Here is a 27,559-nt window from a genome sequence, read left to right on the forward strand (position 1 = left end):
GCCTTGCCGACGTTTGCTGCATGACGAAAAATGAGAAATATCATCTGGAGAGCAGATACAGGTTCAAAGGAAAAGACACGAAAAAAGGGAAAGGGGGCATTGCGGCACTGCATTTGCTTTTCTTTCGTTATACATCTCCCTTTTTTTATAAATTGTCTTTTATATAAACTACGGAAACCGGTTGTTTTTATGTCTTTTGATTATATGTTTTGCTTTTACACGAGGCTTGAGATCATACAGTTTTTCCCTCTCCTCCCATCCTCTAATCCTCCCTGGTGTATTCCTGCTTTCTCTCTCTTTTCTCTTTTTCTCTTTTCTCTGTTTCTCGTTTGCGTTCTTCGTTTGTTACATTTCGCGCTATTATTCATCAGCTTTCTTGAGACATCTGCATAATATAGCTTGATAGCGTTTTCTCCCTTTTTTGTTCTCTTATTTCTTTCTCTTTTTTTGGAAGGAAAGATTGAGAGCTGGAAAAGTGAATTTTTTCTTCTTTTGTTAATTTTGTTGTTTATTAATTCATTCTGTATTTATCTACTTATTTCTGATATTAAATCTTTTGAATTCTACGGTTTGCTTATTACTATATTTATTATTACTAGTTATTATTATTACTATCTATTATATTACTATTACTATTTAGTTATCTTAACTCTCATGTCAATAATTTTGAAGCTGATTCCATCTCACTTGTCCTTTTCGATCTATCTGTTCCGCAAACGAGGCAGACCAGAGCACTCCTCTCTCCTCGATGTCTTTCCAAGAGCTCAATAGCTCAAAGACTGCTTTACTACTAATGTACTCACTCTTGCTCTCATTCTCGTGTTCTCTTACAACCAAGCGTTCTTACAATGTTCATCGTCTACGTCTTGTCCTCGGTGGGGTGTGTTTTTGTCGAGTTCATGGACATGGAGCACACTAAGTATGATTTCGGCTCGGTTTGTGCTTGCCGTTGTGTTTGCCATTATATCAGTAACCCCTATGTTTTCTCGCTGATCACGATGTTTGCGTTGTTGTTGGATCTGTACGGTTTGAACCATTACATTGAAAGAAGAAGACATATCATTAGCAATGATATCAGCAAATAATCGACCGCGGCGTTCATAGGGCTAGCGCCATTGAGCTTTCGTCGCGAGGCATCCGATAATAGGTTGTAAAAAACATGGTAGTTGAGTGAAGCCCTTCCATTGCAGAAAAGTGAATTAATCGATCTTGGCGGCGCACCTGCATCAACGCCGTCACGCGTCGAGCTCGGTGAAGAGTGAAGAGACGCGTCAAATGTCTTCTGTCTGCAATCCATCAATACCCTAACCTCAAACGTATAATGAACTTTTAAAGTACTGCAAAACTGAGCTCGAGCTCATCCGAACAGGTTTTGAGCATTCGAGAAAGAGTTGACTAGGAGTTCACGTATGAGTGACTAAACGGACAGTGAAAGTGTCGACGAAACTAGAACTCGGGCCGAGGACGGAAATAATATGCAGAGAAGCTATTTACAGCGCTGTGCTCTGTTGAAAAGCTACTCAAATACTTGTCCGCTGCGGATACCGATAAAGAGCGGGATCCTTGATAACGACTTTGGAAGGAGGACGTTGGCTACATACGCGGGCATGTCGAAATCTGATAGAGCCAGCAGTAACTACAAGAAGGGTGGCCGTACAGGAGAAAAGAGGGAGAAGAAGAAGTTCATGGCGCTGAGAGATCACTTGGTGCCGACTATGTACCCCGGAGCGGCGTATATCGACACGCATTGCCATCTCGATACTACGCTGGCGATGTTGAAGCAGAAAGGAAGCTCGGATGAGGACGTGAAGAACGAGGTCGACCTTGCAAACATGCTTTTCACGTCGGAGTTGAGAGCTGTTGTCGACGTGTTTTGCGATATACCCGTGAGCGATGCGTGGAAGGACTTGGGCAGTCAGACGAGGTGGATTTCAGGCGAGGGAAGGCAGTGGGGCGGGGAATATTATTTCACGATGGGTTGTCATCCGCATAGCGCGAGGCTGTATGGGCCCGATGTCGAGGCACAGATGATGCAGGCGTGGTCGCATCCACGGTGTGTTGCGGTGGGGGAGTGTGGATTGGTAAGTGAGCCTCTAGAAGATGGGTTGAATGACGGTGACGCATACTGACGTTGTATCTTCTCCCAGGACTATAAGAAGAATCAATCAACGCAGAAAGAGCAGGAGGAAGTATTCATCCGCCAAATCGAGATCGCGTCAAAGGTCTTTAATAAAACCCTCGTCGTCCACACGCGCGAAGCCGAGGCCGACACGCTCCGTATCCTCAAGACGCATCTTCCGCGGAACCACCGTCTGCACGTGCACTGCTTCACCGACTCTGCCGAAATGGGTCTCGAGATCCTCGAGCACTTCCCCAACGCCGTGATTGGAATCACGGGAGTGATCACCTTTGCCTCTCTGCTGACGACGACGGGACTAATCCGCTCCGGCGGCCTGCGGGTTCTCGACCGTCTCGTGCTCGAAACCGATGCGCCGTTCATGGTGCCGAATTCGCTGATGAAGAACGCGAATAGAGCAAAGATGGGCATTTATGCGGTCTCGCACTCGGGCATGATCCCCGCGACGGCGGAGAAGATTGTCGAGTGCTTGCGCGAGGGAGGCGAGGATGGGGTAACGGTTGAGGACGTGTTGAGGATCACGACTGAGAACGCGAGACGGGTTTATGGGTTGTAGATTATGTAGATATGATTTAATAGATTTGTATATATACACCGCTTATTAATTGTGAAAAGTTATGCCTCTGCATATCCCTCTCTATTCCAGACAAACTGCTCGTCTTCATACGGCTTCCACCGCTGCCGGATCTCATCCACTGCTGCACCATCACGATTGAAAGTCCACCGGCGACTGGTTCTGTCATCGCTGATACTCATAAGCGCACCGTTGCTGTTCCATGACAAGCCTGTAATCTCCGCCGTATGGCCATGTACGAGCGCCGTTCCAGCTTTCCGAGTACTCTCCCCATCCTGCCTCATATTCGCGATGCCGCCGCCGACGCCGCGCGAAGACGAAGGAAACACGACGACAGAATTAGTCGAGCTTCCACAGGCTACGTACCCGCTGCTCAGGTTCCCGGCCGCAATGGCCGCGGGATCAGAAAGTACGCTCAGCTTGACGTAGAACGAATCCACTTTGAGCTTTTCGTGGCGGAGAATTTCCAGCGGTTGGGTAATTCGCGGCCCGTCCAGGAGCGGGTAGGCGTACAGGCAATTATCCCTCCCCAGCGCCCATATGCGGGCATTCGCGCGGTCGATACCGAGCGAGGTGACGCCATAACGACTGTTTGTCGTATTAGGGGACTCCATAACCGGTTGCAGATACCGTTTTGTCAGATCGAGTTTTCTGATATCCCACACGCGCAGCGCGCTGGACTCCTCGCCCGCGCTGACGATACTGTAGTCGTCGAGAAACTCAACCGAAGTCACACTTCGCGCATGACTGTTTTTCGCCCGCCTTCCTTTCTCTGGATTCTGCGCCCGCGCGAGAAGACCGCACGGTATCCTGCGCGATATGCCGTCGTGCGAGCGGCCGATCGTGGTCGCCGTGCGTCGGTCAAAGAGCGCGATCGTGCCGCCGCGGGTGGAGGCTATCAGCACGTCGTTGTTGGTCGGACAAAAGCGGATCTGCTTGAGGGAGTGGGTGCCGTCTGGGTAAAGAATGTCTGTGCAGATTTGCTTTTGGACGTCGAAGATCCGCGCGGTTTGGTCGCCGGAGGCGGTGCCGAGGAGCACGTCGTCAGGGGAGAACGCGAGGTCAAAGATTGCGCTTTCGTGACATGCTAGTGTGACCAGTGGTGATTCTAGGAAACCAGTTAATAACTATACAGAAGAGGGACCGAAGTTTGAAGAGAGAGATGCGTACTGATGGTGCGGTTTTCGGTATCAAGCATATGTACAAGGCCGCCCTCATCGCCAACCACGCTGATAGGGTGCCTCGCGCAACTAGTGACAGAAAACGGAATACTCTGCAAATCATTAGCCAATACACGCATACGCGTATTGCCGATACTGTACACGTCTTCGGCAGTCGACATGAAATTCCGCAACTCGAAGCGGTTGAAATCCGCTCTTGAGTAAAACGCAGCGGCGGACGAACGCCTGTCGCAAGCTAGTTCGCGCATAAACAGCCGTCGTGGCAGACGGAGCGGTTCTTCCTGGCGAAGGCTGCTGATGAGAGATTGTCGCGGGGATGCATGGCGCGCGGGGGTCGGATCGTGGTAGGATGAGCTTTTTATGCGTTTCGGGCAGGGAGAGGAATCTGGTGTAGAAAGACCGATGCTGGAAGGTCTGTTTGAAGCTGCTTGTGATGTGGAGCATGACGGAAAAGTAGAGTAGAAGGCTGAGTTCAGAGACGGACTCTGGGTGATGTCTTGGAGAGGTGGGGAAGATAGAAACTGCTGCTGCTTCGTCGATCTTGAGGAGGAAGGCCGCGAGGAGAAGAGAGTGGTTTGGCTGAACGACCTTCTACTCGCAGAGGATCGCTTCTTTCCGCTACTAACATCAGATGGAGTCCCTGGTAGCATTGCTGTTGAATCAGACACCGGCTGGAAGAGTTGGAGCAGGCAGAATGGATTGAAGCAGAGCAGAACGCGCCGCGGCGCGTAAGGAACGTTGGGAGCATGAGCCGCACTACGACACGTAAATGACGCGCGAATGCTGACTAATTTGTTTGTTAGAAACTGATTGACTGAAAATTTGCTTTATTTATTTTGTTCCTATTGTGTGTTGTGTGTCGTACAAATGAGACGGGAAGTTGAGCGGCATGTGATTGTCTATTTTTGTTGTGCGTATGTTCATGGACGTGGGTCTAGAGCAGAGACGTGACTGCTAAATGAATGAATGAATTACATTTGCTGTTATCTTCAGTTTTGAAATTGTTCTTCGAGTCTGATGATGATCTGCTACGTCTCGTTCGCTTGCAGTGCTCGTAACGGCGATGGCGAAGCATCAACAAACAAACCAGGCAACAAAGAGCAAACTTCTCCGCCGCGTGCCATAAAAATCTCAGGCAGGACCAAAGAAACGCAGGCAGAAGATGAAACGGTTCAGGATATAAACACAATAGGCGTTTGCGAGCATCCAACTCTATCCCGCCGCTGCCATAGCTCTGCGCGGGATTTCTGCTCTACGCGCTCGACTAACCAGCCGTTCTGCCTCGTCTGCCATTTAAACCTCTGCTCTCTTTGACCGCGACCAAATCTGAGTTTTGCGGGCCTCAAATGTCCGAATTTCAGTCCATTTAGAGAACAGTTCGACGAAAACCCTCTGCCCTCACCTGGCTCCTCTCCTCCTCCTCTCTGGCCAAAACTAACCATCGGCCGGGTACCTTCGTGGCTGCGCTTTGCACTGCGTACTTTGCCGTCGGCATGGCCTAATCTGGGCGATCTGCTCTGTCATTTTGCTCTCTTTCGCTGCGTTCTTGCACTGCCCAATTCTTTGTTGTTCGTAACCATACTACGATATGCGCCGTCGCTGATTCCTCTTTCTGGACGGTACCGCAATTTTACTACCTGCCTGATACCTTTCTGTTTTGCCCGTCCGCCGATATTCCACCACCCTCTGTAACCAAAATTTCTTCTGTCGCTGACCTCACTACCGCCCTGTGCATTCTAATCTGTCTGACCTAACGAGATGCGAGATATCACCTCTATAAAACCTGGGCCTCCGTCCCGCTGTTTCTGCTGTTTTGTTTCTGGTCTCATCCTTCCTCTTTCGTCTCATTGCTCCCACGTCTTCTATCACGCCTATGACCGCCAAGATGACTGTTTCTGACGAGCCGACTGAGTTGCAAACATTGCCCTCGACCGACCTCGAGGCGGCTGATCCTGCTGCTGCTGCTGGAGCGCACTCATCTACAGGCCGAAACAGAAAACTTCAAGTCTGTTGGATGGCATTCCAGAGCTTGGGTGCCATCTACGGAGATATTGGAACGAGTCCTCTATACGTCTACTCCAGTATCTTCCCCCACTCCGAGCCCACCGAGCGCCAATCTATGGGCGCAGCCTCCTGCATCTTCTGGACCTTCACCATCGTCGTCATGGTCAAGTACTGCCTCATCGTCCTCTTACTTGGACCCAACAACGGCGAGGGTGGACAGGTAGCTATCTACGCCAAGCTTGCGCGCACACTGCATGTCGGACCCCGTGGAGTGGTGCTCCCGGGCGAGATGGAGCCGGATATGTATCTCGAGCTCAGCAAGAGTCTCACGCGAGACTCGCAGATGAGCAGGCTCCGCTTGCGCATGACCGGATGGTTTCACGAGGTTGTGTTTCCTAAGCTTCTACTTATGTTGTGCTTTATTGGATGCAGTTTGGTGATCTCGGATGGTCTTTTGACGCCTACCACTTCAGGTAAGTTTTATCGAGTGAGCTACTTTGTTACACTTATTGACAACTTGACAGTGCTCACTGCAGTCGGCGGTATCGAAATCCCCGTCCCCTCAATCAGCAATCTCGTGATGCCAATCTCCGTGATCATCCTCCTCCTTCTCTTTCTATCCGAAAGTTCGGGCGCCGGCCGCCTGTCAATCATCTTCGCTCCCATCGTCTTAATCTGGTTCGTCGCTATCGCGGTCACGGGTATCATCAACATCGCCAAGTATCCCTCGGTCATGAAAGCTCTCAGCCCGAAATTTGCTATCGATTTCTTGCGCGATGACGGCGGTATTGATTTGCTTGGTGCGGTCATGCTCTCTGTTACCGGAGTCGAGGCCATGTTTGCGTATGTATCATTTCCATCTGTGTTGCAGTAGTTTGACCCTGTTTTCTAACATTTAATACAGGGACGTTGGTCACTTCGGAAGAGAATCCGTACAGCTCTCGCTCTCGTGCATTGTATGGCCTTGTCTGATGCTCCAATACTTTGGCCAGGCCGCGTTCATCATCCGCGATCCGTCTGCGACCGCAAACTCGTTCTATCTCTCGATCCCGGGCGGCACCAACACTCCGCAGTACTGGATCATGTTTGTGCTCGCCACGCTTGCGACCGTGATTGCCTCGCAAGCCCTCATCTTGGGTGTGTTTAGCATTCTGCGGCAGATGATCCATATCGACTGCTTCCCTCCGTTCAAGGTCATCCACACCTCGAGGACCACCGCTGGACAAGTCTACATCCCTGCAGTCAACTACATACTAATGGTCGGCGTCATCCTCACCACTGTCGGATTCCGAACAAGCAACAATGTGACAGCAGCTTACGGTCTTGGTGTTTCGCTTGACTTCATCGTGACCACGACGCTCATCACGTTCTGCATGATCTACGTCTTCCGTTTCCCGTTCTACATCACAGCCGCGTTCTGCCTCGCTTTCGGTGCGTTCGATATGTGCTTCGTGATTGCAAACATCAAGAAGATCCCTCACGGTGCATGGTTCCCGCTCGCGGTAGCAATCCTCTTCACGTGCTTCATCTCCTTTTGGCGGTGGGCGCGCGCGCTCAAGGTCGATAACGAGTATAGCCGGCGGATACGAGTCGGCGAGGTGTTTGAAGGCATCGATCCCGTCAGACAGGAAAGACAGGAGCTCATTGTCTCCTCTGCCTCATCGACAAAGGGCGCTGGCAGCGTTCGGCCGCTTAACCATATCCCTAACCGGGATGACAACACGATCGGCCTACGCGATGCTGTGTACTTTGTCCCCACACACAGGTTAGCGGAGGACTTACCTGTCTTCGAGGAGGACGACGCCGCAGACTCTCTCCAGCAATCCAAGCCGCTGCGTCTTATACCGCGCGGCAGCAAACCAGGCAACACCAACCCGCCAATCGATTTAGGCATGATGCCCAACACCGCCGCGATAGTGCACACCAACGCAACCCACACACTCCACTCGCCGCACACGATCCCCGCCATCATGGTCCAGCTACTGAACCTCTGCCCCGCGCTTCCAGAGCACGTCATCTTCCTCGGCGTGCGGATCGTCGACGCGCCATTCGTCGACGCAGAGGCAGGACGCATCGCGCTCAGACCGTATCGCAAGATCCCAAGATTCCACCGCTGCATCGTGCGTTTCGGATTCATGGACCACGTCGCGATCGACGACGCGCTCATCGCGCAGATCATCGCAAAGCTTCCCTCGTCGTCGTCCTCAGCCGATGCCTCTTCGCCAGCGAAAAGTGCAGTGACAACGGTGTACCATGTGATTGAAAACGAGGACGTCTGCGCTAAGCGTCCATCGTCCTCCACCTCGTCGTTTCCTATCGCGCTCCTCCGCCGTGCGTGGATGGCGACGAGAGCGGGTGCTATCGAATGGGTGTTTAGTCCGATAGACCGTGTGCTGGGACATCGAAATTATGTCCGCATCGATGATGATGACGACGAGTCTGGTCGCGAGAAGGTGCCGAAGATGAATCTGATGTATCTTGGAAGTAAGATCTATATCTAGTGAAGAATGATTTTTTTATATATGTATATGATTATTATTAGAAGTATTACTAAAAGTTGACTGCCATGATATACACTAAACCATGAATGAATACATATACAAATACACAATCCGAAAGAAAAGAAAAAAGCTCAAACCACCACATCATCCTCAACCTCACTATCCCATCCCGCGCCTATATGCGCCATACTGACATACTCCTTCCACAGCAACTTATTCGACTTCAACACATCCGCATTATCCACATACCGCAGCTCCTCCTCCGGCTCAAACTGCTGCGCCTGCTGCCGCTGCGCTAGCGCATCAAACACGCTCTCGTCGAGCGCGGGGTACGCCAGCGGCGTGATAAGCGAATCTTCAATTGCCTTCATCCGCTTCCGCGAATGTGCGACCGCGCTCTCGATATCTGGCCCGCGACTTCCGCCGTTATCGCCGACCATCTGCCGCAGGTGTACCGAGCGCACGTGTGAAATCAAATCCATATTGTTGTCGAATTTCTTCCTTTCCTCGTGCTGCGGGTTCCCGCCAGAGTCGTCGGACTTGCACCCGGGCCAGAGACATTCGACGGGAGCGTCTGAGGACTCGGGTTTCGTGTGCATCTGGATAAAGTGTCGCAGAAAAGTTCCCGCCGAGTGAAGCAGCACCGGCGAGCCTTTCACCATTCGCCGCCACGTCGCGCCCGTGTGTGCATCGCTAGCCGTTACTTCGCGCGCACCACATCCAGGCCATTTGCACTCAAACGACCTGGACCTGTCGGGGTCCTTGGCGCCTGGACTAAGCGTCGGCACTGACGACGACGACGACGGATTCCTGAGAGTACCAAGTGGCGTTACCTTTGGCCGTTTTCTCCCTAATTCAATGAGACCATCACCGTCTGAAGCCTCGTAAGGCTCCCCCGAATACGAACGCTTAGGCACAGCAGCAGTGCGTGGTGTTGGATGCACCGATGGACGCATGCCTGTCGGGCGCAGAGGAGATTCGATCGTCAAGCTCTTCAGGCGTCGCGTCGCGCTGGATACTTTTTCGTCTGGGCGACCGGATGGAACAGCTGCAGGCTCTGCCGTCTTCGCCTCCTTCACTGCTGCTTCAGCCGGTTTACCGTCAGTCCGAGGCAAATGACTCGACGGGGGAAAAGCAACCGATGGATGTACAGGAGTCGATGAAATCGATGCAGGTATAGCAAACGATCGGTGAATCGCATCGGACCTATGATCGTTACCAACCGGCGAAGCCGATGAAGTTGATGAAGTTGGCTCGAGAATCCGCACTCGTTTTGGCGTACCGGATTTCACTTGCGATGTCTTTCGCTTCAAGAAACCGGAAATTGGTAGAGGTGAGTCGACGTTTGATGCGGGAGGTGGAGGAGGACCCGGTGGCGGTGGTGGTATCGAGTTAGCAGGCTTCGTATAGACCGCGGCTAGTGATCACGTTGTCAGTACTTCCTAATATAGATTCGATGGTAGTCAAATGATAGGGCAAAACATACGACGCGAAAGCTCTTGCACCTTTGCAGCCTGCGCTCTAGACGACGAAAGCTCACTGGAGCCAGACTTCTCTGACGCATTCCTAAACGGAGCAGGTCCTGCTGGAGATTTCTGTGAAGCTGGCGGAAGTCGAGGGGACTCAGCTTTTGACGTTGCTATCGGACGGATGTCAGCTTTACTCTTGTTTAGAAAAATGCAATAGAACTTACTCTGCTGAGACTGTGATTTACCGTCTGCGTGCTCCTTAGCGCTCGAAGCAGCTGTTCTTTGCTGAGCACTAGTCGTAGAAGGCGATGACGAATGCGCTGGATGATTTGTTGATCTCGACGGCGTACCGTTGACACTAGGCGATCTCACAGGTCCGCCAATCTTTATCGCATTTCTCAAAGCTGCAAATAGAGCCTCGTCAGATAGATGATCTAAAGCGTTGGGATTAGAAGGCCGATTGTTTTCATTCGCACCAAGTTTGGATGAGGGCGTGGTGTTGGGGGTTGGATGAGGTGGTGGAGGCGGCGGTGCAATCTGAGATGCGGGCTTCCCATAAGGCAAAACTAGAGTCACAGAATAGGAGTTAATTTCGCGGATACTCATACCACACAAGAAGAGAAACATACGACGCGGAGACTCATTCGGTGTCTTTGCAGACTGCGGTGTGGGGATCGCGGGTTTACGGAACGTCGCGTTGTTGGCTGACGTTTGCGTAGGCGTGGACTTCTGTGATGCCGGTGGAAGTTGAGGGGAAGAAGAAGCTGTTGTCGTCGCTGCGATATCGAAGTTAGCCCTATTCCCAGCAATAGATATACTATGCCACGCGGAAACTCACTTGGCTGCCGTTGTACATGCTGGGCGTCAGAGGGTGTAGCGGAAGTATTGTGAACACCTCGTAGAGGTGTTGCAGGAGCACGAGCATCTGTTTTTGGCTGAGAGACAGACGTGGGGGGTTGCGGTCGCGGTGCTTCCACACGCGTACTTCCGGAATCTGATGGTGCTGCAGTCGTGTTTGCCTTGGTCGCTGGCTCCTGTGCTTTCTGTGTCGTTACAGAGGGCGGTCCTGCTGGAGCTTTAGGCTGTGCAGATACATCACTGGTCTTCGTAATGGATTCTGAAGAAGATGGTGTGCGCGGAAGAGGTCGAGGAGGTGCAGATGTGACCTTCGCCGGCGTACTGACGGCTGCAGATGATGTCGCAGGCGCACTTGGCTTCACCGCTTGTTCGGCTTGACGAGGCAGCGTAACAGGCAAGTTAGCTAAAGCAGCAGGCTGAGTAGACTGAATAGGCTGTACACTGGCCGTTGCACTTGTTCCTGAAGACGTTTTACCGGAAGGTGGCGGTTGTGATGGGGGTGGATCATCATCCTCACTTTCAGACTCGGACTCGAACTTAATGATAAGATCACGCGTGTCTCTGAACCGATTATCAAAAGGAGGCCGTTTTGGAACAGCAATCCGTAATTGACCCTGGCGCACCCTTCTTTCCGCATTATTCACAGGAACAGTCGGGCGTCTCTCAGTGATCTTCGCAGCAAGTGGAAAATAAGAAGGACGCTGATTCGCATTGTTTGCGGGAGGACGAGGAAGAGAGGGTTGAGAAGGACGTTTCTCCGCGTTATCCACAGGAAGGGTAGGCTGAGGAGGAAGTTTCTCAGTGTCCTTCACAGGAACAGGAGGAAGAGAAGGTGCTGCTGCTGATGTTGGTGCCAGGGCTTTCTGTGATGCTTCCCGGTCATTCTTATCGTCATCTGAATCGGAGTCCAGATTGATAATAAACGGAGCCGCCTTATCCGCCGCCTTCGGAGCCTCTCTCTCCGCCGCCTTTGGAGCCTCTTTCTCTGCCGCCTTTGGAGCCTCATTCTCTGCTGCCTTCTCCAGGGCCTCCGGAGCAACCTTTTCCGCAATTCTCTCGCCCGGCGGATCTAACTTATCCCAAAAGTCCACATTCTTTTCGAATAAAAACTTCAAATCCGCATTTCTATCAAGAAAGAACGGATTCGTCTTCTGCAACGGCAGGAGATCGTAATTCAGAGGTTTCTTATCGGGAGATAGACCAAGAACTCGTAAGACTTCGCTTGCAATGTTGGTTTTGTTCATGAGAGTAGGGTAGTGGTCCAGTCCAAGAGGGATATTCGGAAGCGGGATCTTTTGAGGTTGTGCAGCGATTTGGGGTTGCGAATTCGGGCTTGGCTCGGGCTTCTCTGCAGGAACTGCTGAAGACGGTGGTAGAGCCGGAGTAGGGGCGGAACTAGCCCGCGCCGGCGTCGAATCAGTCGCGACCGGTGGAGGCACAGATACTGGTGGAGCAGCCGAGCTCGTACTTCCGACTGATGCGTGCGGTTGAGCCTGCGGTTGAGCCTGCGGTTGAGCCTGCGGTTGAGCCTGCGTTTGTGCCTGCGTTTGTGCTAGCGGTTGTGGTGCTGGTAGAGGTGGAGGTAGAGGTGGATGATTACTGACATCTTCCACTCTCTTCTGCTGTTCCTGCAATTGTTGCGGATCCTGCTGTGGTTGAACAAGTTGTTTTTCCTGTTCCGGTGCCAAAACATGTAATTGCTCCGGCTGCGCAGACTGCGGCCCACCAGACAAAGACGGTGAGCTGAGTGGCTGACTCTGAATCGCCAAAGGATCCGCAGTGCTCTGGACTCTTGATAACTGCTGTTGCTGTTGACCTATTTGTCGTTGCTGTTCTGGATGAGACGGCAGCATAATGCTCTGTACTGGGAACTTGAGAAAATTCTTTGGCTGCTGTTGCTGCTGTTGCTGCGGTAGTGGTAGAGTTTGCTGTTGCAGTTGTGGAGACTGAAAAGACGACGGCGGTGGGTACACAGGCAATCTGCGAGCCGTATGTGTTTCTTCAGGTCGATTGGGGCCCAGCCAGACGCCCGCATCGTCTATCCGTGCGCCCGACTGCTGTGGTTGTTGAGGCTGCTGCAACTGCAAAGAATTTTGCTGCTGTGGTATAGGCTGCTGCCCGAAAAGTGCTTGTTGCCGTTCCTGCTCCTTTTGCGCCATTGTACGCAGTTGAGTAGGATCCCGCGTCAACAGACCGGCAACCTGCTTCTCACCCACCGACACATTCGACATATTCGCCGCCTCCGAATGCGCAGCCCTAGCGTACCAGTGCTGAAAGTCCTCGTCGTCAGCAGGCTTCTTCCACGCAGAGGTGTGCGTGTGCCCGGGTCTCTTTAACTGTTTGTTCCACTCCTGGATCTGCTCGTTGCAGACGACGGGATCGAGCTCGCGCAAGAACGAGAGCTGGTAGTCGAGAATGCTGAGATTCTGGCTGATGAACTTGCGTTTGGATTCCAACGAGAGCTGCGCAAAGCGGGAGCGTGTAATCAAGTCGACTGAGCGAGAGTGGGATTTATGTTCATGTTGCTGCTGCCGCTGTTGGGATTGTTGTGACTGTTGGGCTTGCTGTAACTGTTGCTGCTGTTGTTGCAGCTGCATTTCGAGCTGTGCTCGTTTCAGTAGTAGCTCCTGCTGCTGTAATTCATGTCGCTGTTGTTGTAGCTGCTGCTGTAGCTGTTGTACCTGATTTTGCTGTTGCCGTAGCTCATGCACCTGCTGTTTGTGCTGTTGCACTTGCTGCTGATGTAGTCGATTCCGCTGCTGCTGCTGTTCATACTCCCGCAAAGCCAAAGCCTCTCGCTCTTCATGCTGCTTCTGTTGCTGTATCAGCAGTTTATGCCGGTCTTCTTGCTGCTGCTGCTGCTGCATCAGCAGTTTCTCCCAGTCTTCGAGCTGCTTCTGCTGCTGCTGCTGAAATTGTTGCTGTTGCTGCAGTACCTGCTGCCATCGATAGAGCCGTTGCTGTTGCCTCTGCAGCTCTTGCATCATATTCTCCGGCAGTGGCATAGATTGCGTGGGATTCCCATTGCCGCCGCCGCTGCCTATGAGGACGACGTCGGTGTCGCTAGGCACGGCATACTGATTTGGCCCTGGAACTTGCTGGTATCCACTCATACGGTTATTGATTGTGATAACGCGTTGTCATTTGAGATTATTAGGTGGGTACAGGAAGTAGGTTGAAACCCGGGGTGGTAGTAGTCAGATATTTAGTAAAGATTGTAAGATCAGTCGCGTAGATCGTAGTTGATGTTGAGAGATAAGTATGAGAGAGCTAGATGGAGAGAAATATTAACCGTATTAGAATACAAACAGTCACAGATATTTGCTGAAGTAGCAAGCAGAAGCGGTAAGAGCGAACAACACGCGTCCTATTTCCAACATCGCGGCACAGGTATAACAAGAACGGATATATACCTGAACGAATCAACAAGATCACAGAACTTCAAAAAACACCCAGCACCCTTAGTCAAACTTGGACGCTGCAGAATATAGCTGCCCGCTCTCTGTGCAAGATATCAGAGCACCTGTGAAGGCGCTTGGGGGCGGTCTTGCTAAAAAAAAGGAGAGCAGGTGGAGGGGCTGGTGACGAGATGCGGTTGTACAGGTTTGGAGGAAGCGAACGCAGAGTTTGAGGTTGCACGGCTGCTGCTTGTTCTGAGAGCGAAGAAGAGTATTACGCCAGTATGCTATTACGCCAGCCAATAACTACAGATATACTGTTCTTGTGCTTTCGGTGGCATGTAATAGATCAATTCTACGAGATTTGTTGCAATAAATGCAGAATCCTGCCATCTACATCATTCACTTCGTATATTAGTCATGGTATGCAATATGATTATATAAAATATTAGTCTGAAATTCCTATCGCGATACTTTTGAAGGGTTTTGTGTTGCGTTCGCCACCAAACCTATTTTACTTAATTTATGACATAATATGACGCGGCTCGCACAAAAGTCCCACAAATAAAGTTTATAATAAATTTCCTGGGCGAGGACAAAAGATAGTGACGCGTCACAGGCGGATGTGGTCGCGTGCGAATATTCCGGGTTTTGTGAAAGAAAGGAGGAGTCTTCACCAGCTTACGGCTTAAGAGGCACTGGTGTAGCAGGAGAAAGAAAAGGGAAATGCGGGACTGGATGAGGACGCGGCAGGAGGCAGATGAGTCGTTGCTGGAGAGCCTGGCGCGAGCTTACGCGTCCACCTGAAGCTTTTTGTAGTCGACCTTTAGCTTTGATTGCGTTTTTCCTACTTGAAGAGAAGCGAGACAGGTTCGTTGTATATCCAAATTGAAATTACCCAAATAAAAGAGAAGAAAGTATATACAATAGTCAAAGTTATAAGACATAATGAGGTAAATGACAGGAATAGAGAAAGCAAGAACGAAATCCCAAACGTCGCTGTCGCTGTCGTCGCTAACCCATTCACATTTCGACATTCGCAACACAACCCAAAAAAAAGGAAACTCTGGTCATCAAAGCAGTCTGCTGAAATGAAGACGCCGCGTATTCCAGCTGTGAGTGCACGTATTTTCCAAAAAGACACACAAACGGTGATATAAACATAGAACCAACCAAGCTATGTATGTAGTCAATAGATAAGACAAAAAGGCATAAATCAAAATCACAACAATGAGAGAATACCAGCAGGAAACAATGCTATATTCCAAAACCACAAGAAAGTCATAAGTTAAAACAATAAACGCATATAGACAATGGACAATTAAGCGTCCTTCTCTATCCGCACGTCACGTTTCCAGCTACCGTCTGATAGCGAGCCGAAAGAGAGGCTACTCATGCGCTTGCGCGGTTTCATCTTGATGCTCACTTCCTTGAACACAGTCTCTGCTGTGTCTTCTTCTGTCTTACTTGAAGCTCGGGCATGTGCTCCGGGGATCACTTTGCCGGGAGAATTGGCTGCGACCTTTACCGGGGCGGAGCTCATTCTTTCGCTGGGCGCGGTCGCGGGGCCGCGTCCGATGTCGTTCCAGGGCCGGTGCTCCTTATTAAATTGAGCCTCGGGAATCCATTTCTGGAGCCCGACAGAAAACACGTATTTCTGGAACCTGCCGTTCGTGAGCGCGCGACGGGAGTACTCTTTCTGGAGTACTTTTTCGTATTCGTAGGGGATGTAGACGGGTTTGCCGATAAAGACAGTACGGCGAAGGGGCACGAGGTCGTCAATCAGATACTTGTGGTTGTTCTTGCAGGACACGATGTTGGGGTGTCGGATGGGGTCAGCCTCGGCGAGCGCGGTCATGTCGATGTAGAGACCGGTTTGCATGTCGATGAAGCGGCCGTCGATGACGTTCATGCCGTTCGAACGCGAACGGTAGACGTAGTAAGGGTTAACGTCGATGTAGTATTTGAGGGTGTGTCCGGTCTCGTTCGTGAATGTGTAGACGGTGTCGTTGAAGCCATTTGCGAGCTGCTGCATTGAACGGACAAACATTTGGATGTCGACGTCGACATCCCTGGACGCGCGTTAAAAACCAAGAGTCAGAAAGAAAGAGTCGAGGGGAGAAGAACATACCAGGGAAGAGGTTCGGAATTCCACCACCAGCCGAGAAGAGTGCCGTGAGCAATCCAGGACTGCAGGTTGTTGTCTTCGTTGAACTGGAACCAGGCGCCGAGCATTTCGCGGATGTAGTGCTCGCGGTCTTGGACGGAGAGCTCACGTTGGAAGAAGCGCTTGTCGTAGTGCAGGTCGTGGAAGTTCTTTTTGCCGGGGTCTCTGACTGAGGGCTCGGCATAGTATTTAGGAGGGGGCTTGATGGGGTTGAGCGGGGGAGCGATGTAGAAAAGCTCGTGGTTGATTGACATTGCAGGGGGGCCATCCGCGCTGGAGTCGTAGTTGAGATATGCAGATAGCAGGGTTGTAAAGCCCGTAATTGTGAGGACGAACGCCGCCAAGGAGAGGATGAAGGAGCGGCGGTGAAGCATGGCTGGAAGAAATAATGATACAGAGAAGAATAAGACGAAGAAGAGAAGAATAACAAAAGAATAAAAGAGGAAGAAGGGAAAGCCGGAGATTAGACGATGGGCAAAAGAGACGGCGGTGGCCGGGCTCCGACCTGGTCGTGTGTCTGTGTTCAGGACGGAAATCGGATAACCCGAGCCTCTCGAGAACTCTGACCCGGTCCGGTTCCGGAATCAAATGTGCACACGACCCGCTACTGTTTCGGGCCGATAAGCTACGTCATCTACTGTCTATGCCTGTGTTCTTCTTGCTGCTCCATAGATATTTGTTGAAGTAAGTGTATGATATGTAGACAGACAGAAGAAGATTATAATATATTACATCACTGAATCAACACCGACTCACTAAAAGAGAGAAATCGCAGGCAGAAGCAACCGTGATATCTGCATAAGCGACTGACTCGACATCCAAACCTTTATCGCAGCGCCCGCTCCATCCTCCTCCTCCCTCATCTCGACCTCCTTGCGACTAACCAAAACAGAACCAGGGCGTTCTTGCCTAAGATCTCCGACGCCTCCGCGTTCTATAGAGTTGCTAATGCTCGCTTCGTGGTTGGTCGTTCAGTGCTCCCTGGCTTGGCTGGTGCTTTGCATGGGCTTTACCCGGCGGAGGAGCGCTTGGACTCACGAGATAGAGCGATAGATAGGGAGGACTGGAGGGTTGGATGCTGAAAGGCAAAAGAGTGGTTGTTTACTCTTGGTTGATCAGTATATGATTAGTTTATTGAATAGGTACGGCGGAAGTGGTTGGCAGAGGTAAAGCTGGGACATGAGCCTGACTCAACACACTCCACACACCCGTGGTCTTCACTATCTACTCTTGACGTTCAAACAGCATTCAGAGGCAAAGAAGGAATGAATGAATGAAGACGTTTGATAACTAGCTGCTAACTAATAATCATCGCGTTGCCACTACATCAACAACCAACTCCCCGACTTCAACTTCACAAAATTATCAGAAGATAACCGCCGTCTGACCCGGCCACAACTAAACTTTCCGCAATCAAAGACCTCGGGCCCTTCGCTGTTTTTCTGGTAGCCGCCCTGCATCTGTCTGTCGTCCTTGGAATCATCACCAGAAGTGACCACCAGCACCATCAAAGCATTGCTCAAGCACGGCCAGTGGTGCCGAGCACGAGACGGACGGTTTGGTGACGAGAGGGATGTGCACCTGTAGATCTCTGACGATCTTCACGTTCCTGTTCTCGGCGTTTCGGAGCCAGCTCCATCGACGTCAGCGTCCCCTATAAGCAAATTACAGACAATAACAACGACCACAACAAGCTATAAACAATCACAATATCTCAAATGCGAGCGGAATAGAAGATTATATCGTATACAACTCGACTCGGGCAAGTAAGCGGTAATTAGTCTAGATGCAGGGTACACGCATGCGACCCTTTGCCACTTTAATGTCAATTGTCTGTTCCTCGCCACAATACTAATCCCTTCCTCACCACTTCCCATCCACCTCACCCCCGTTCTCTGCCTTCAGCTCCTCGGATTCACCTCCCAGCCGCTTCATCGTCCGCCTCGGCCCCTTCCTTGACTCTCCTCCTCCCCGCTAAGGCCGTAGTCGTGCTCTGCTGTCTTCCGGGTACCAATCTCGGATAGCGGCAGCTCGCCACTAACGCAACCCTACCGTTCCTATCTTTCCTGCTGACTCGCCTACTTACGCGTCACCCTGCATTCCTCGCTATCCTTATTTTAAAAAACATACTTGCAATTCTAACGACTACTCTGCACATTTACATTCCCTCTTTTTGTTCTTCTTCTTCTTCACCTACTAGATCGTCCACGTACTCAACCAATTCAAGTATCCGTACTGCTCGTGACTTCCAGTCATCCCAAACGAAATTGGTGAAAACTCCCAAAACAGCCCCACCACAACCGCGTACATCGCCAGGTACGCGACCGGCCGGCCGTACTTCTTCGCCCGCCCACTCATCAACGTGCTCGTCACGTAGTCAAATACAAACCCGAACGTCATGATCGCAAAGTACAGCGCCGGCAGGTAATGGTGCACGTACGTCACGCGTGCCATCAGAATGAACGGGAAGTAGTGCAGCGCCCACCCGAGCGCGGGGTAGATCCCCGAGTACACATAATACTCCACCTGCTCACCCGTCATGTCCTTATACTGCCGTCGCCATCGGCAAATATACACAAACGTCAGCAACGCAAGCACCACCACCGACAGCGTCGAACCCCACACCACAACCGGGTTACCCAGCAGATAGTACTTCACAGACTCGTCGCCCCAGCCGCACATCCGCAGCCCCACGTTCAGCAGCGGCCACTGCCACGGCCGCGACGCCAGATCGTCCCGCTTGTCGGGATCCGGCACAAGCGCGTTGTTCGACGTCATCATCGCCACGTTCAAGTGCACGAAATCTCTCAAAAACGGCGACCGGTACGACCGCGTGTCCGCAGGCGGCAGCCGGTCGTTCGTGTGCTGCTCGATATTCCAGTGCGTGAAGCGGTCCCACACAACCGTGTCCGGCGCGCACGTCACCTCAACCTGCTTGAATCCCCACTGCGGCAGCGCCACGTTCGCCGCCCGCAGATAGCATCCCAGCGGCTCGTTCCGGAACCGCAGCGTCGACGTCAGCGTGTGCACTTTGCCGTCCTTGTGCGTGTCCTTCACAACCTCCACAATCCAGTTATCCTTCTCGTCGCCAATCGTGTCGTTTCCGTAGCACGACACCTCCCACTGGTGCTTCGTCACCGGCGCCGCAATCTTGTGCGTGTGCAGATTCCGACCCGTCATGTCGTGGATCAACCGCACGCGGTCTCCTGAGCTGACGTACCGGATATCACCCTTGTGGTCGTACGGCGGATCGGTCCGAATCGGAATAAACACCCAGTCATTGTTCGTGTCCTTGTGGTGGTAGCACGTAACCTGCTGCTGCTCAGATCCCTCGGGATATGTCTGCACGTGCGAGTGCAGCAATCCACCGCCGTATCCCATATTCTTAATAGTAACCTTCGACCCCATCGCCACGTCCAGCGGTCCCTTTGTCAACGGCGAGTTCTTCAAGTTAGCCTGGAACAGCGACGACATCTGCGCATCTCCCGGTCCGCTGTTTTCCAGAATCAAAAAGTGCACTTTGAACGACAGCATGTAGATCGCCATGGGAATCACAATCAGGCACACAACCCGAACTGCCCAGTGCTTCATGTACGTAGTAAACGGCATCCTGAGATCTCCAAACTTCTCCCACAGCTCCTGGATCGTGTAGATTCCCACCAAAGCCGTAGTCAGCATACCAACCCACTTCACACTAGTCACGCACCCAATGTTCACGCCAGTGAACGTCATCCAAAAGTACCACCCTTTCGAAAACTGCTGGTTCCGGTACGTGTGCAGCTTGGCGAGCCCGAGAAACGTCGTGAAGGTGAAAAACATGAGCATCGAGTCCAGCAGGATGAACCGCGAGATCGTCGCGTACGAGTTTTCGCACAGAACCATCAGCGTCACGAGCCAGGTCGCCGCGGTCGAGAACCGCAAGCTCTTGGCGGTGTAATACGCAATCGGCACACACAGCGCTCCAAACGTCGCGTTGAACACCCGCATGAACGTATAATTCACCTCTTCTGGGTACTTCTCGCCAGACTTGAACTCAAAGGATCCGTTGTACCCACACAGATATCCAGAGAGGCCGACAAGCATCTTGCCGAGCGGAGGGTGCACGTCAAAGTAGAACTCGCGCTTGAGATAATGCGAACCGAATTTGCCAAAATGGGCCTCGTCCCAGGTTACAATGTCAGACACGCCGATCTTGTACATCCGGGTCATGAACGCGAGGACCGTGAACAGCAGCGGGGCAAAGATTTTCTCTAACGTCTCTAACGAGGGCTGATTATGGTCAGTATCACAATCGCCTATATCTAAAAGAGAAAGCCAAAGCATACCTCATCCTCGCCTGTCGTGGAAGAGTGGACCTTGACCTCCTCAACCTGCTCAACCGGCACGGCTTCCTTGGTTGCCTTTCTCTGTCTAGGCTTCGTCGCTCCACCGTTGACGCCCGTACTCGACATTCTGTATCAAATAAACCGAGCGATCTCGTTCTAAAAATCAAACAAGTCAGTTCTTCCTGATTCTTTCATACTTTGGCTCGTTGCATCAGACAATTGGATTTGAAGCAATTTTGGAGAAACCGGATGTCGATCGCATGGTCTCTTCTCTTTGAGCGCGCCAAATATAGATCAATCACTGAACGTACCTTCAACAATCAACCAACAATTGGAAAAAACCTCTTCCAGCAGATTTCAGTACAGACAGGAGGTATGCCACCTACACTCTCGCGATACAATTGTTAGTTGTCTGAACCAAGCTGAGTAGTCGCTACTCCATCAAGCAGAGAAAGATGAACAGGACGAACGTGGCCACAAAGGGGCCGAAGAAGAAAGAAAACCCGCACTGATCCCTCGTCGTCCGCTCATCCTGCTTCTCAACCAAAGAGAAAACTCACCAAATTATCGATTCACTTTGATAATTGACCTGTTGTAATGCGGAAATACACAAGAAACCTGGACTGCTTGCGTGGCCAAAAGGAATCTGGAAAAAGGTTAACGTGTGTGCTTCCTCTTTGGAAAGCAAAGGGGTTGCTTGCCGAACCGCTGCGTGGACGCGTGATCGCGCAGACGCATGTGCAGTGATGGCGGGAGCGCGTGTGATTTGTGTGCATACACAGGCGGGGTGACGTCATCGGACAGGTTTGGCTTCTACAAATGTTTCACTACTTTCACATGATTCTCCTCAGATAAAAAACAGATATTTTGGTGCACTTCATCAGCAGCTTAACTAAGAAACAATTCATAACAAGTACGCGCGCACGAAACACAACAGAATGTTCTATCATTTGATCATGCCAGCTCAATCAATGTACAGTAAAATCAGGCATCTCTCTTTTCCGTTTAGATTTATCGTATACGACAAAAGTATAGAGAAAAAAGATTACAGCTTGGCCTTCAATGCCTTAGGTGCAGACTTGAGCAACTCGCCCTCAGCGTACAACTTGTCGATCTCAGATCGGAAATACGCGACCGCCTGTGGCCGCTTGACCTTCATCGTCGGCGTCAGAAGATCGTTTTCAATCGTGAACGGCTCGATCCGCAAAATCAGGTTCTTGACCTTCTCGAAACCCTGTAGTTTCGCCTTTGCTGCAATCAGCTCAAATTCTTTGAGAACCGCAACGCGCACCTCGCGCTCCTCGCACGCGGCTGCGAGCTGATGCAAGTCCATGGGGTCGATCTGCCGCTTGAGGATTCCGGACGCAAACGGCGCAAACGTCTCCGGGTTGATGCCGAGCACACCAATCAAGAACGTCTGCACAGAGTCGCCGTGCACAAACACGGTCGACACCAGGTCGCACGCCGCCAGGTACTGGTTCTCGATGCGCTCGGGCGCAACGTACTCGCCCTGCGCGAGCTTGAAGAAGTTCTTGACGCGGTCGATGATGCGCACGCGACCGAGCGAGTCAAACTCAGCAACGTCACCGGTATGTAGCCAGCCTTCTTCGTCGAGCGCTTCGGCAGTCTTGACAGGATCTTTGTAGTATCCTGAGAAGATCACCGGTCCACGGATCAGCAGCTCGCCGCGCGGGTTCGGTAGATCATCAGCAGTGTAGTTCATCTCGGGCACATCCTTGAGCTTCATCTCGACGGCAACCGCAGGAGGACCACAATGTCCGGTCGTCGAGTCACCGGGCTCAGAGACAAGTCCAAACGCAAAGCTTTCAGTCAGTCCGTAGCCCTGCACGACGTTGCACGCGAGCGCCGCGCGCAAGAACTGGAGCGTGTCGTCCGCGATCGGAGCCGATCCGGAGACTACGGTGTAAAGCCGGTCAAGTCCTGCATTCTTGCGGATCTTACGCGACCACAATGCGTCCCAGAGCCTGAGATTGCCGGTGCCACCGTTCTTCATGTCCTCAAGCTTGGCGGCCAGCGCGCGACGGGAGATCGCACCGGCGACGCCGGGTGCGTTGACGGTCTTTGCGCGGACGGCTTCTTCAATGCGGTTGAGCAGACGCGGGACCGAGGGGAACATGGTAGGATGCACCATCTTGATGTCGTCGAGCACCTCGAGCACAGATCCGTGCAAGAAGCCGTAGTTGACGCCGAAGGAGAAGGCCTGGCAGAAGGCCAATCGCTCGTAGATATGCGCAAGGGGCAGATAGCTAAGCAAAGCATCGTTATCCTTGCCTGAAATAGCGACATGCAAGCACGATCCTGACAATGCCGCGATCGCGTTCTTGTGGGTTAAGACCACACCCTTTGGCATTCCGGTAGTGCCGGAGGTGAAGTTGATGGTCAGGATGTCTTCTGCGGTGGGTGGATTGTGGGGAACAAGGGCCTCGCGGCCGAGACGCTCGACCTCGGTGAAGGAGTAGAGCTGCACGCCCTGCGATTGCGTCCAGGTCTTGAGGAGCGCGCGGCGGGTGTTGCCGGGAGTGTCGTGGGGCGCCTCGAGCTCGTCCATCGACACAATGGCTTTCAGGTGGGGGAGCTTAGGCTTCAAAGTGAGGATCTCGGGGATGTTCTGTATAGAATACGTCAGTAAGCTGTGGTCCAGCGAGCCTTGCTCGGCGCGGGGATACATACGTTGAGGGAGGCGACGAGGATCGGGCACTCGGTCAGGTTGAGGATAAACTCGGACGCCTCGGGACCGAGCGAGTCGTAGAGCGTGACACCATAGAGGTTATACGCATGCAAAGCGAGATCAGTGATTGCCCACTCGGGTCTGTTTGGAGAGAAGATGGCGACGCCGAACTTGTCGCGCTGCTGGACGCCGACGTCTTTGGCGACTCGGAGCAGGCCAGAGCCCAAGTCAGTGCGGCGCTCGGCAACGCGGCCGTAGGACTCCCAGATAAACGGCGACCAGGTGCCGTACTTTGGGACGTACTCGCGACGGCCGAGGAAGTCTCTGTCGGCGTAGAGGCGGACGGCGTTTTCGAAGCAGTCGTAGAGGGTGCGAAATGCCGGGTGCAGGGTCTCGATGAGAGCGTCCGGATGGTGCGCGTTGCGGTAGATTGCGGAGTAGCCGGGTTTCTTGGTGCCGGGGAGAGCAATTCCTTGGGGCTTACCCTTGGGGGTGCGGAAAGTTACGATGTCCTGTCGGGTGGGAATGGGGTGGTCTGCAGGGAAGTAGGAGACGACGGGTGTGGACTGGCTGGGGACGAACTCTGAGAGGGACATTGTGGGAGACGGGGAGAAGGGGAGGAGTGAGGAAGATTAGGAGCTGGCTGAGCAAGGGAGCAGGAAGAGGAAGAGAAGAGTGGAAGAGGAGGAGTAGAGGTTTAAAAGGTGGGGTCGTTGGAGGAGGAGGATGAGAGGAGCAGCCCCGCCTCGACCTGAGCGCAGAAGCTGATCGCTAGCCGCTCCCAAAAGTCTGGCTTCCTCGGCCTGTGCCTTGTTGCCAGCCAGCCAGTCCTTGTCCCGACATCACAGCAGCCTGTGATTGCTCTTTTACGTAGTTTAATGCTCCGTCTTCTTATTCTCTTTATCGTATTCCCCACAGACCCCCCTCGTCCAGCTCCGCTACTTGCGATCCGAGGGTTGATCCGTGCCGGGCCTCCCACCATCAGCCTCGGTCCAGCCTTCGTCTGATCTGGCAATCACGTGCGGCTTCTCGCGCCCAGCACACGAGCGCACCGACGCTTCTGATCTGCCTTGTTTACCGACTATTCTTGTTATATGGCTCTGATTAAATTGTAGTGTACTATAACCTAGAAATATACAGATAATGGCTTGCTTTTTAATGCCGCTCGCTGGCTGTACTTCCTGTTCACAAGGTCGAGCCTGCACATGTAAAAGTTAGCACCGCTCTACTCGCTCTTTCTCAAACCAAAACTGTACTTACTAGCAAAGTGATATGTCTCCAACAGATACTGATAATCGCCCACGTAAAGACCCACCAGATTCAGTATAGGCACGTTCTCCGTCTTCTGAATCACCTTATCCAGTATCGGCCTAGATTCGTGGCAATCTCTCGTTAGCATCCTCCATCATCTCAAATTCAAAAAACCATCCCTACTCACTTTGTGACCGACTCGTAAAACTTCCCTCGCAGAGCCCACCACCACATATCATTCCCCCGCTTCTTCAACTCCTCCTTCTCTAATCCCGTCAACTTCGCCCGCGCGTTCCGGATTCCTCCGTACTCGCCCGCAAGTGAGTCGATCACGCCGTCCTTGCACGCCCACTCGATCGCGACTCCGACTACCCACGGCGCCCACTCTAGCAGCTCTTTTTTCCTACTGTTGTGGCTACTGCTGCCGGCTCGCATGCGCACGGCGCTGTAGGCAAGAATAGCGTAGATTAGTGGTCGTAGAAGATACAGAATCTCCTTTACCTGTCCGTCACCGCTCAGCCGGTGCATCAGTCGCGGACCCGGCGCGACGTCGTCTGGATGTAGTACCCTCTTGATCAGATAGCGCGCCACCCCGTCTTCACCCACCCCCTTCTTCTCGCTCTGTTGACTCCGGCCTGACGACGCCTTCGGCACAGGTAACCGCCGGCCTGTCCGCGGCATCGTCCAAAACTTCTCAATCTCGCCTGCCTCTTCCTCCGTCGGCATCTCCTTCGCGTTCTCGTCCTCGTCTTCCTCTAGGATCGCAGAATCGAAGTCCCGTCCCGGCACGACCGGATTCGGCAGCATCCGTGATCCCGTAGCGCGCAGGAGCATGATCCGCAGCAGTGCCTTGACGCTCTCGAGCGCAAGCACGGTAGAGTGCTGCGCGCGCTCGCCGCCGTTGCGACCGTACTTGCGCGCCAGGACTTCGAGCAGCAGTTGCACTTTCTGCAAAACGGTCAGGATATACGCCAGACGCTTGTACTTGCTGCCCTTTTGTGTGGTGTAGTGGTGCGTGTAGCGCGTATGCATCGAGGGCTGGTAGCGGTCCGAGGTTGAAGTCGCGGCGCGCAGCAGGATCGTGTCGTGGTACAGTCCGAGGATGTTGAGCGCCGAGTAGATAGTTTCAGTCGCGAGTTCGACGTCTTTAAATTTCCCGGGCACGATGTAGGTTATATGTTGCAGTGTCGACTCGAGCGAGACGATCTGGTTTGCGTTCTTGAGCATGAATGTCTCGTAGGACGATAGCCAGCCGAACGCCTTCTTGTGATCGCTATCGGATGCTCCGGCAGTCTCTGATATATCCGGACGAGGATCTTCCACGTTCGTTCGTAGTTTCCCACTCTTGAAATCAGCGACACCTTCGACGGGAACATCGTCCGTGCTCTCAAGTCCTGTCTTCTCCTCTGTGACCACCTCCTTTTCCTCCTGCGCATCCTCAAGCGTGACATGCTTTTTCGGCACCGCATCATCAGCTAAACTAAACTCGCTAACACCCTCCACATCTTCCTTTGACGACGTCGAGCTCGAAGACGAGAACGGCGTCGGCGACCGGGGTTCTGAAGCCGAGGAAGGCGGGGTGGTCGCATGCTGGGCCGGCTGCTGGTGATCTGCAGCGCCGCTGTCTGCCGGTGTCTCTGCCGGATCGACGTCGGTCATTGCTAGATTTTGTTGTGTAGATGTGAATCAAATAGCAGCAAGAGAAACGGTGGGGGGCAGAGAAGAGAGCGCGAGAGGAAGAGAAAATATCGGTTCAGGAGGGGATCTGGCGCGTTAGTGAGCCGAGGTGGGAACCAAACGAGCGCAGTCCGCCGCATCGCGAAAGCTTAAACCGAGTCCTTGCTGCCCGTCCGCCTTCTTCCCCGCAAAAATCCATCTTACGTCTGTTCTACGCAAACAATGTCTTATTGTTTTTTTGGTATCCCATAATATATTTTGCGTCCAGCTAGTATACATATAGATTAATTGATAAGAGGTGATTGGAAAGTGGCCGCAACTTGGCGAGTATGACTATATGGCGGCCCAGCATATGCAAGTAAACTCGAGCCGATAGCAATAAACCTGATTCCGCCTACTCTCTCCATCGTTATACGCCCACTCGCGCTCCTCCTCAGACGCATACGCTTCGTTCATTGCGTCCGCAATTTGCACATTGAGGCCTAGCTCTGGATCATACTCATCGCCCACGAACGTGGTTTTGATCGCCGGCGGGGAGTGCGACGAAGGCGAGCCGTGGGAAGAGTCTTGGCGGCCTAAAGAGGCGAGCAGCTCGTCTCTTACTTGGCGGCATGTGTGCAGAAGACGGGCGTCAATCGAGTCGGTCAGATCGAGACTCGAAGGTGGAGGTGCGGACCAGGAGGATTGTGCTGGACGGCGAGTGAGGAACGGCGAGGGATACGCGTCGACGACTGCCATGCACGCCGCGAACAAGGCGGCGACAAGCGTAAGGAGTGAATATGAGCGCATGCTGCTGGTGTTTAGTCCTGTTCTTTCCCAGAATTAAGCAAGCAAATATATAAACAAAGAAAACAAAGAAAAAAATCAGAACTGGAGGGCAGATCAGATCCATATATAGCCCTTGATTATCACAACGAGCGTGGAGAAGTTGCCTCGCGCACATGGCCAAGCGACATGGGTCACGTTTTTTCCCCATTATGTCCTACAAGGCTATTTTCCTATATCAAGAGTTCTCGCATGTTAAATACTTTCTCTGGATCAAAGTGACAGCGAGGCTATGTAGCGAGGTATAGCGAGGCTATTTGTAGCTCTGCGAGCGTGGGATCCGGCGGGCAGCACGCGCGGCGGTGAGCAAAGCGTAGACAGAAGAAGCATAATCGGTTTCTCGATTGATCTTGTGAGCAGCCAGATGCAATCTGATCTCAATCGTAGACTTAGACCGTGCAGATTTCGTTATCTACCGTTTTCTTCATCGTAAGCGAGGCTGCTGGCTGTATGCTGTGAGCGCATCACATGGGCCATGGAATCGCAATTGGCTTGACATGACA

General features: G+C 52.3%; 8 protein-coding genes across 8 annotated transcripts; 2 read left to right on the plus strand and 6 right to left on the minus strand.

Annotated features, from left to right (window-relative positions):
- Nucleotides 1-1,607: 1,607 nt before the first annotated feature.
- BZA70DRAFT_234451 (TatD family) lies at nt 1,608-2,693 on the plus strand (the record flags this gene model as incomplete). Its single annotated transcript, XM_064910296.1, has 2 exons — nt 1,608-2,081; nt 2,148-2,693. The coding sequence occupies 2 exons, from the start codon at nt 1,608-1,610 to the stop codon at nt 2,691-2,693; spliced, it is 1,020 nt and encodes a 339-aa protein (XP_064771580.1).
- On the minus strand, nt 2,651-4,602 carry BZA70DRAFT_53890 (WD40-repeat-containing domain protein). The gene is made up of 2 exons (XM_064915191.1): nt 3,882-4,602; nt 2,651-3,819 (listed from the first exon to the last, which is right to left on the minus strand). The coding sequence occupies exons 1-2, from the start codon at nt 4,540-4,542 to the stop codon at nt 2,753-2,755; spliced, it is 1,728 nt and encodes a 575-aa protein (XP_064771581.1). The 5' UTR covers nt 4,543-4,602; the 3' UTR covers nt 2,651-2,752.
- Nucleotides 4,603-5,358: 756 nt separating this feature from the next.
- Nucleotides 5,359-8,505, plus strand: BZA70DRAFT_274029 (high affinity potassium transporter). Its single transcript, XM_064911921.1, has 3 exons — nt 5,359-6,369; nt 6,421-6,739; nt 6,801-8,505. The coding sequence occupies exons 1-3, from the start codon at nt 5,766-5,768 to the stop codon at nt 8,395-8,397; spliced, it is 2,520 nt and encodes an 839-aa protein (XP_064771582.1). The 5' UTR covers nt 5,359-5,765; the 3' UTR covers nt 8,398-8,505.
- BZA70DRAFT_274033 (uncharacterized protein) lies at nt 8,506-13,499 on the minus strand. Its single transcript, XM_064911922.1, has 5 exons — nt 10,705-13,499; nt 10,496-10,642; nt 10,091-10,432; nt 9,884-10,036; nt 8,506-9,814 (listed from the first exon to the last, which is right to left on the minus strand). Exons 1-5 carry the CDS (start codon nt 13,319-13,321, stop codon nt 8,529-8,531), a joined length of 4,545 nt encoding a protein of 1,514 aa, XP_064771583.1. The 5' UTR covers nt 13,322-13,499; the 3' UTR covers nt 8,506-8,528.
- Nucleotides 13,500-15,018: 1,519 nt separating this feature from the next.
- On the minus strand, nt 15,019-16,770 carry BZA70DRAFT_274037 (LicD family-domain-containing protein). The gene is made up of 2 exons (XM_064911923.1): nt 16,254-16,770; nt 15,019-16,194 (listed from the first exon to the last, which is right to left on the minus strand). The coding sequence occupies exons 1-2, from the start codon at nt 16,661-16,663 to the stop codon at nt 15,444-15,446; spliced, it is 1,161 nt and encodes a 386-aa protein (XP_064771584.1). The 5' UTR covers nt 16,664-16,770; the 3' UTR covers nt 15,019-15,443.
- Nucleotides 16,771-18,325: 1,555 nt separating this feature from the next.
- On the minus strand, nt 18,326-21,040 carry BZA70DRAFT_53978 (O-mannosyl transferase). Its single transcript, XM_064915193.1, has 3 exons — nt 20,926-21,040; nt 20,615-20,770; nt 18,326-20,558 (listed from the first exon to the last, which is right to left on the minus strand). Exons 2-3 carry the CDS (start codon nt 20,738-20,740, stop codon nt 18,486-18,488), a joined length of 2,199 nt encoding a protein of 732 aa, XP_064771585.1. The 5' UTR covers nt 20,741-20,770; nt 20,926-21,040; the 3' UTR covers nt 18,326-18,485.
- A 350-nt stretch (nt 21,041-21,390) lies between these two features.
- On the minus strand, nt 21,391-24,318 carry BZA70DRAFT_54060 (uncharacterized protein). The gene is made up of 2 exons (XM_064915195.1): nt 23,306-24,318; nt 21,391-23,243 (listed from the first exon to the last, which is right to left on the minus strand). Exons 1-2 carry the CDS (start codon nt 23,897-23,899, stop codon nt 21,660-21,662), a joined length of 2,178 nt encoding a protein of 725 aa, XP_064771586.1. The 5' UTR covers nt 23,900-24,318; the 3' UTR covers nt 21,391-21,659.
- Nucleotides 24,319-24,386: 68 nt separating this feature from the next.
- Nucleotides 24,387-26,335, minus strand: BZA70DRAFT_274045 (peroxisomal membrane protein-domain-containing protein). The gene is made up of 3 exons (XM_064911924.1): nt 24,742-26,335; nt 24,564-24,673; nt 24,387-24,502 (listed from the first exon to the last, which is right to left on the minus strand). Exons 1-3 carry the CDS (start codon nt 26,211-26,213, stop codon nt 24,489-24,491), a joined length of 1,596 nt encoding a protein of 531 aa, XP_064771587.1. The 5' UTR covers nt 26,214-26,335; the 3' UTR covers nt 24,387-24,488.
- Nucleotides 26,336-27,559: the final 1,224 nt, after the last annotated feature.

The sequence above is a fragment of the Myxozyma melibiosi genome, assembly GCF_037950935.1.
Source record: "Myxozyma melibiosi strain Phaff 52-87 chromosome Unknown BZA70scaffold_1, whole genome shotgun sequence".
In the NCBI taxonomy this organism is placed as follows: Eukaryota; Fungi; Ascomycota; class Lipomycetes; order Lipomycetales; family Lipomycetaceae; genus Myxozyma; species Myxozyma melibiosi.

Coding starts and splice junctions, on each gene's coding strand:
- BZA70DRAFT_274045 (XM_064911924.1), bottom strand. CDS start 26,213: ATGACCGACGTCGATCCGGCAGAGACACCGGCAGACAGCGGCGCTGCA. Junction 24,674..24,741: donor TTTTACGAGTCGGTCACAAA/GTGAGTAGGGAT, acceptor CCACGAATCTAG/GCCGATACTGGATAAGGTGA.
- BZA70DRAFT_274033 (XM_064911922.1), bottom strand. CDS start 13,321: ATGCAGCTGCAACAACAGCAGCAACAGTTACAGCAAGCCCAACAGTCA. Junction 10,037..10,090: donor TAAATCACAGTCTCAGCAGA/GTAAGTTCTATT, acceptor TCCGTCCGATAG/CAACGTCAAAAGCTGAGTCC. Junction 9,815..9,883: donor GGTGCAAGAGCTTTCGCGTC/GTATGTTTTGCC, acceptor CGTGATCACTAG/CCGCGGTCTATACGAAGCCT.
- BZA70DRAFT_274029 (XM_064911921.1), top strand. CDS start 5,766: ATGACCGCCAAGATGACTGTTTCTGACGAGCCGACTGAGTTGCAAACA. Junction 6,370..6,420: donor TTTGACGCCTACCACTTCAG/GTAAGTTTTATC, acceptor ACAACTTGACAG/TGCTCACTGCAGTCGGCGGT. Junction 6,740..6,800: donor GGAGTCGAGGCCATGTTTGC/GTATGTATCATT, acceptor CATTTAATACAG/GGACGTTGGTCACTTCGGAA.
- BZA70DRAFT_53890 (XM_064915191.1), bottom strand. CDS start 4,542: ATGCTACCAGGGACTCCATCTGATGTTAGTAGCGGAAAGAAGCGATCC. Junction 3,820..3,881: donor TACCGAAAACCGCACCATCA/GTACGCATCTCT, acceptor CTGGTTTCCTAG/AATCACCACTGGTCACACTA.
- BZA70DRAFT_274037 (XM_064911923.1), bottom strand. CDS start 16,663: ATGCTTCACCGCCGCTCCTTCATCCTCTCCTTGGCGGCGTTCGTCCTC. Junction 16,195..16,253: donor AATTCCGAACCTCTTCCCTG/GTATGTTCTTCT, acceptor ACGCGCGTCCAG/GGATGTCGACGTCGACATCC.
- BZA70DRAFT_54060 (XM_064915195.1), bottom strand. CDS start 23,899: ATGTCCCTCTCAGAGTTCGTCCCCAGCCAGTCCACACCCGTCGTCTCC. Junction 23,244..23,305: donor TCCTCGTCGCCTCCCTCAAC/GTATGTATCCCC, acceptor TATTCTATACAG/AACATCCCCGAGATCCTCAC.
- BZA70DRAFT_53978 (XM_064915193.1), bottom strand. CDS start 20,740: ATGTCGAGTACGGGCGTCAACGGTGGAGCGACGAAGCCTAGACAGAGA. Junction 20,559..20,614: donor CCACGACAGGCGAGGATGAG/GTATGCTTTGGC, acceptor GACCATAATCAG/CCCTCGTTAGAGACGTTAGA.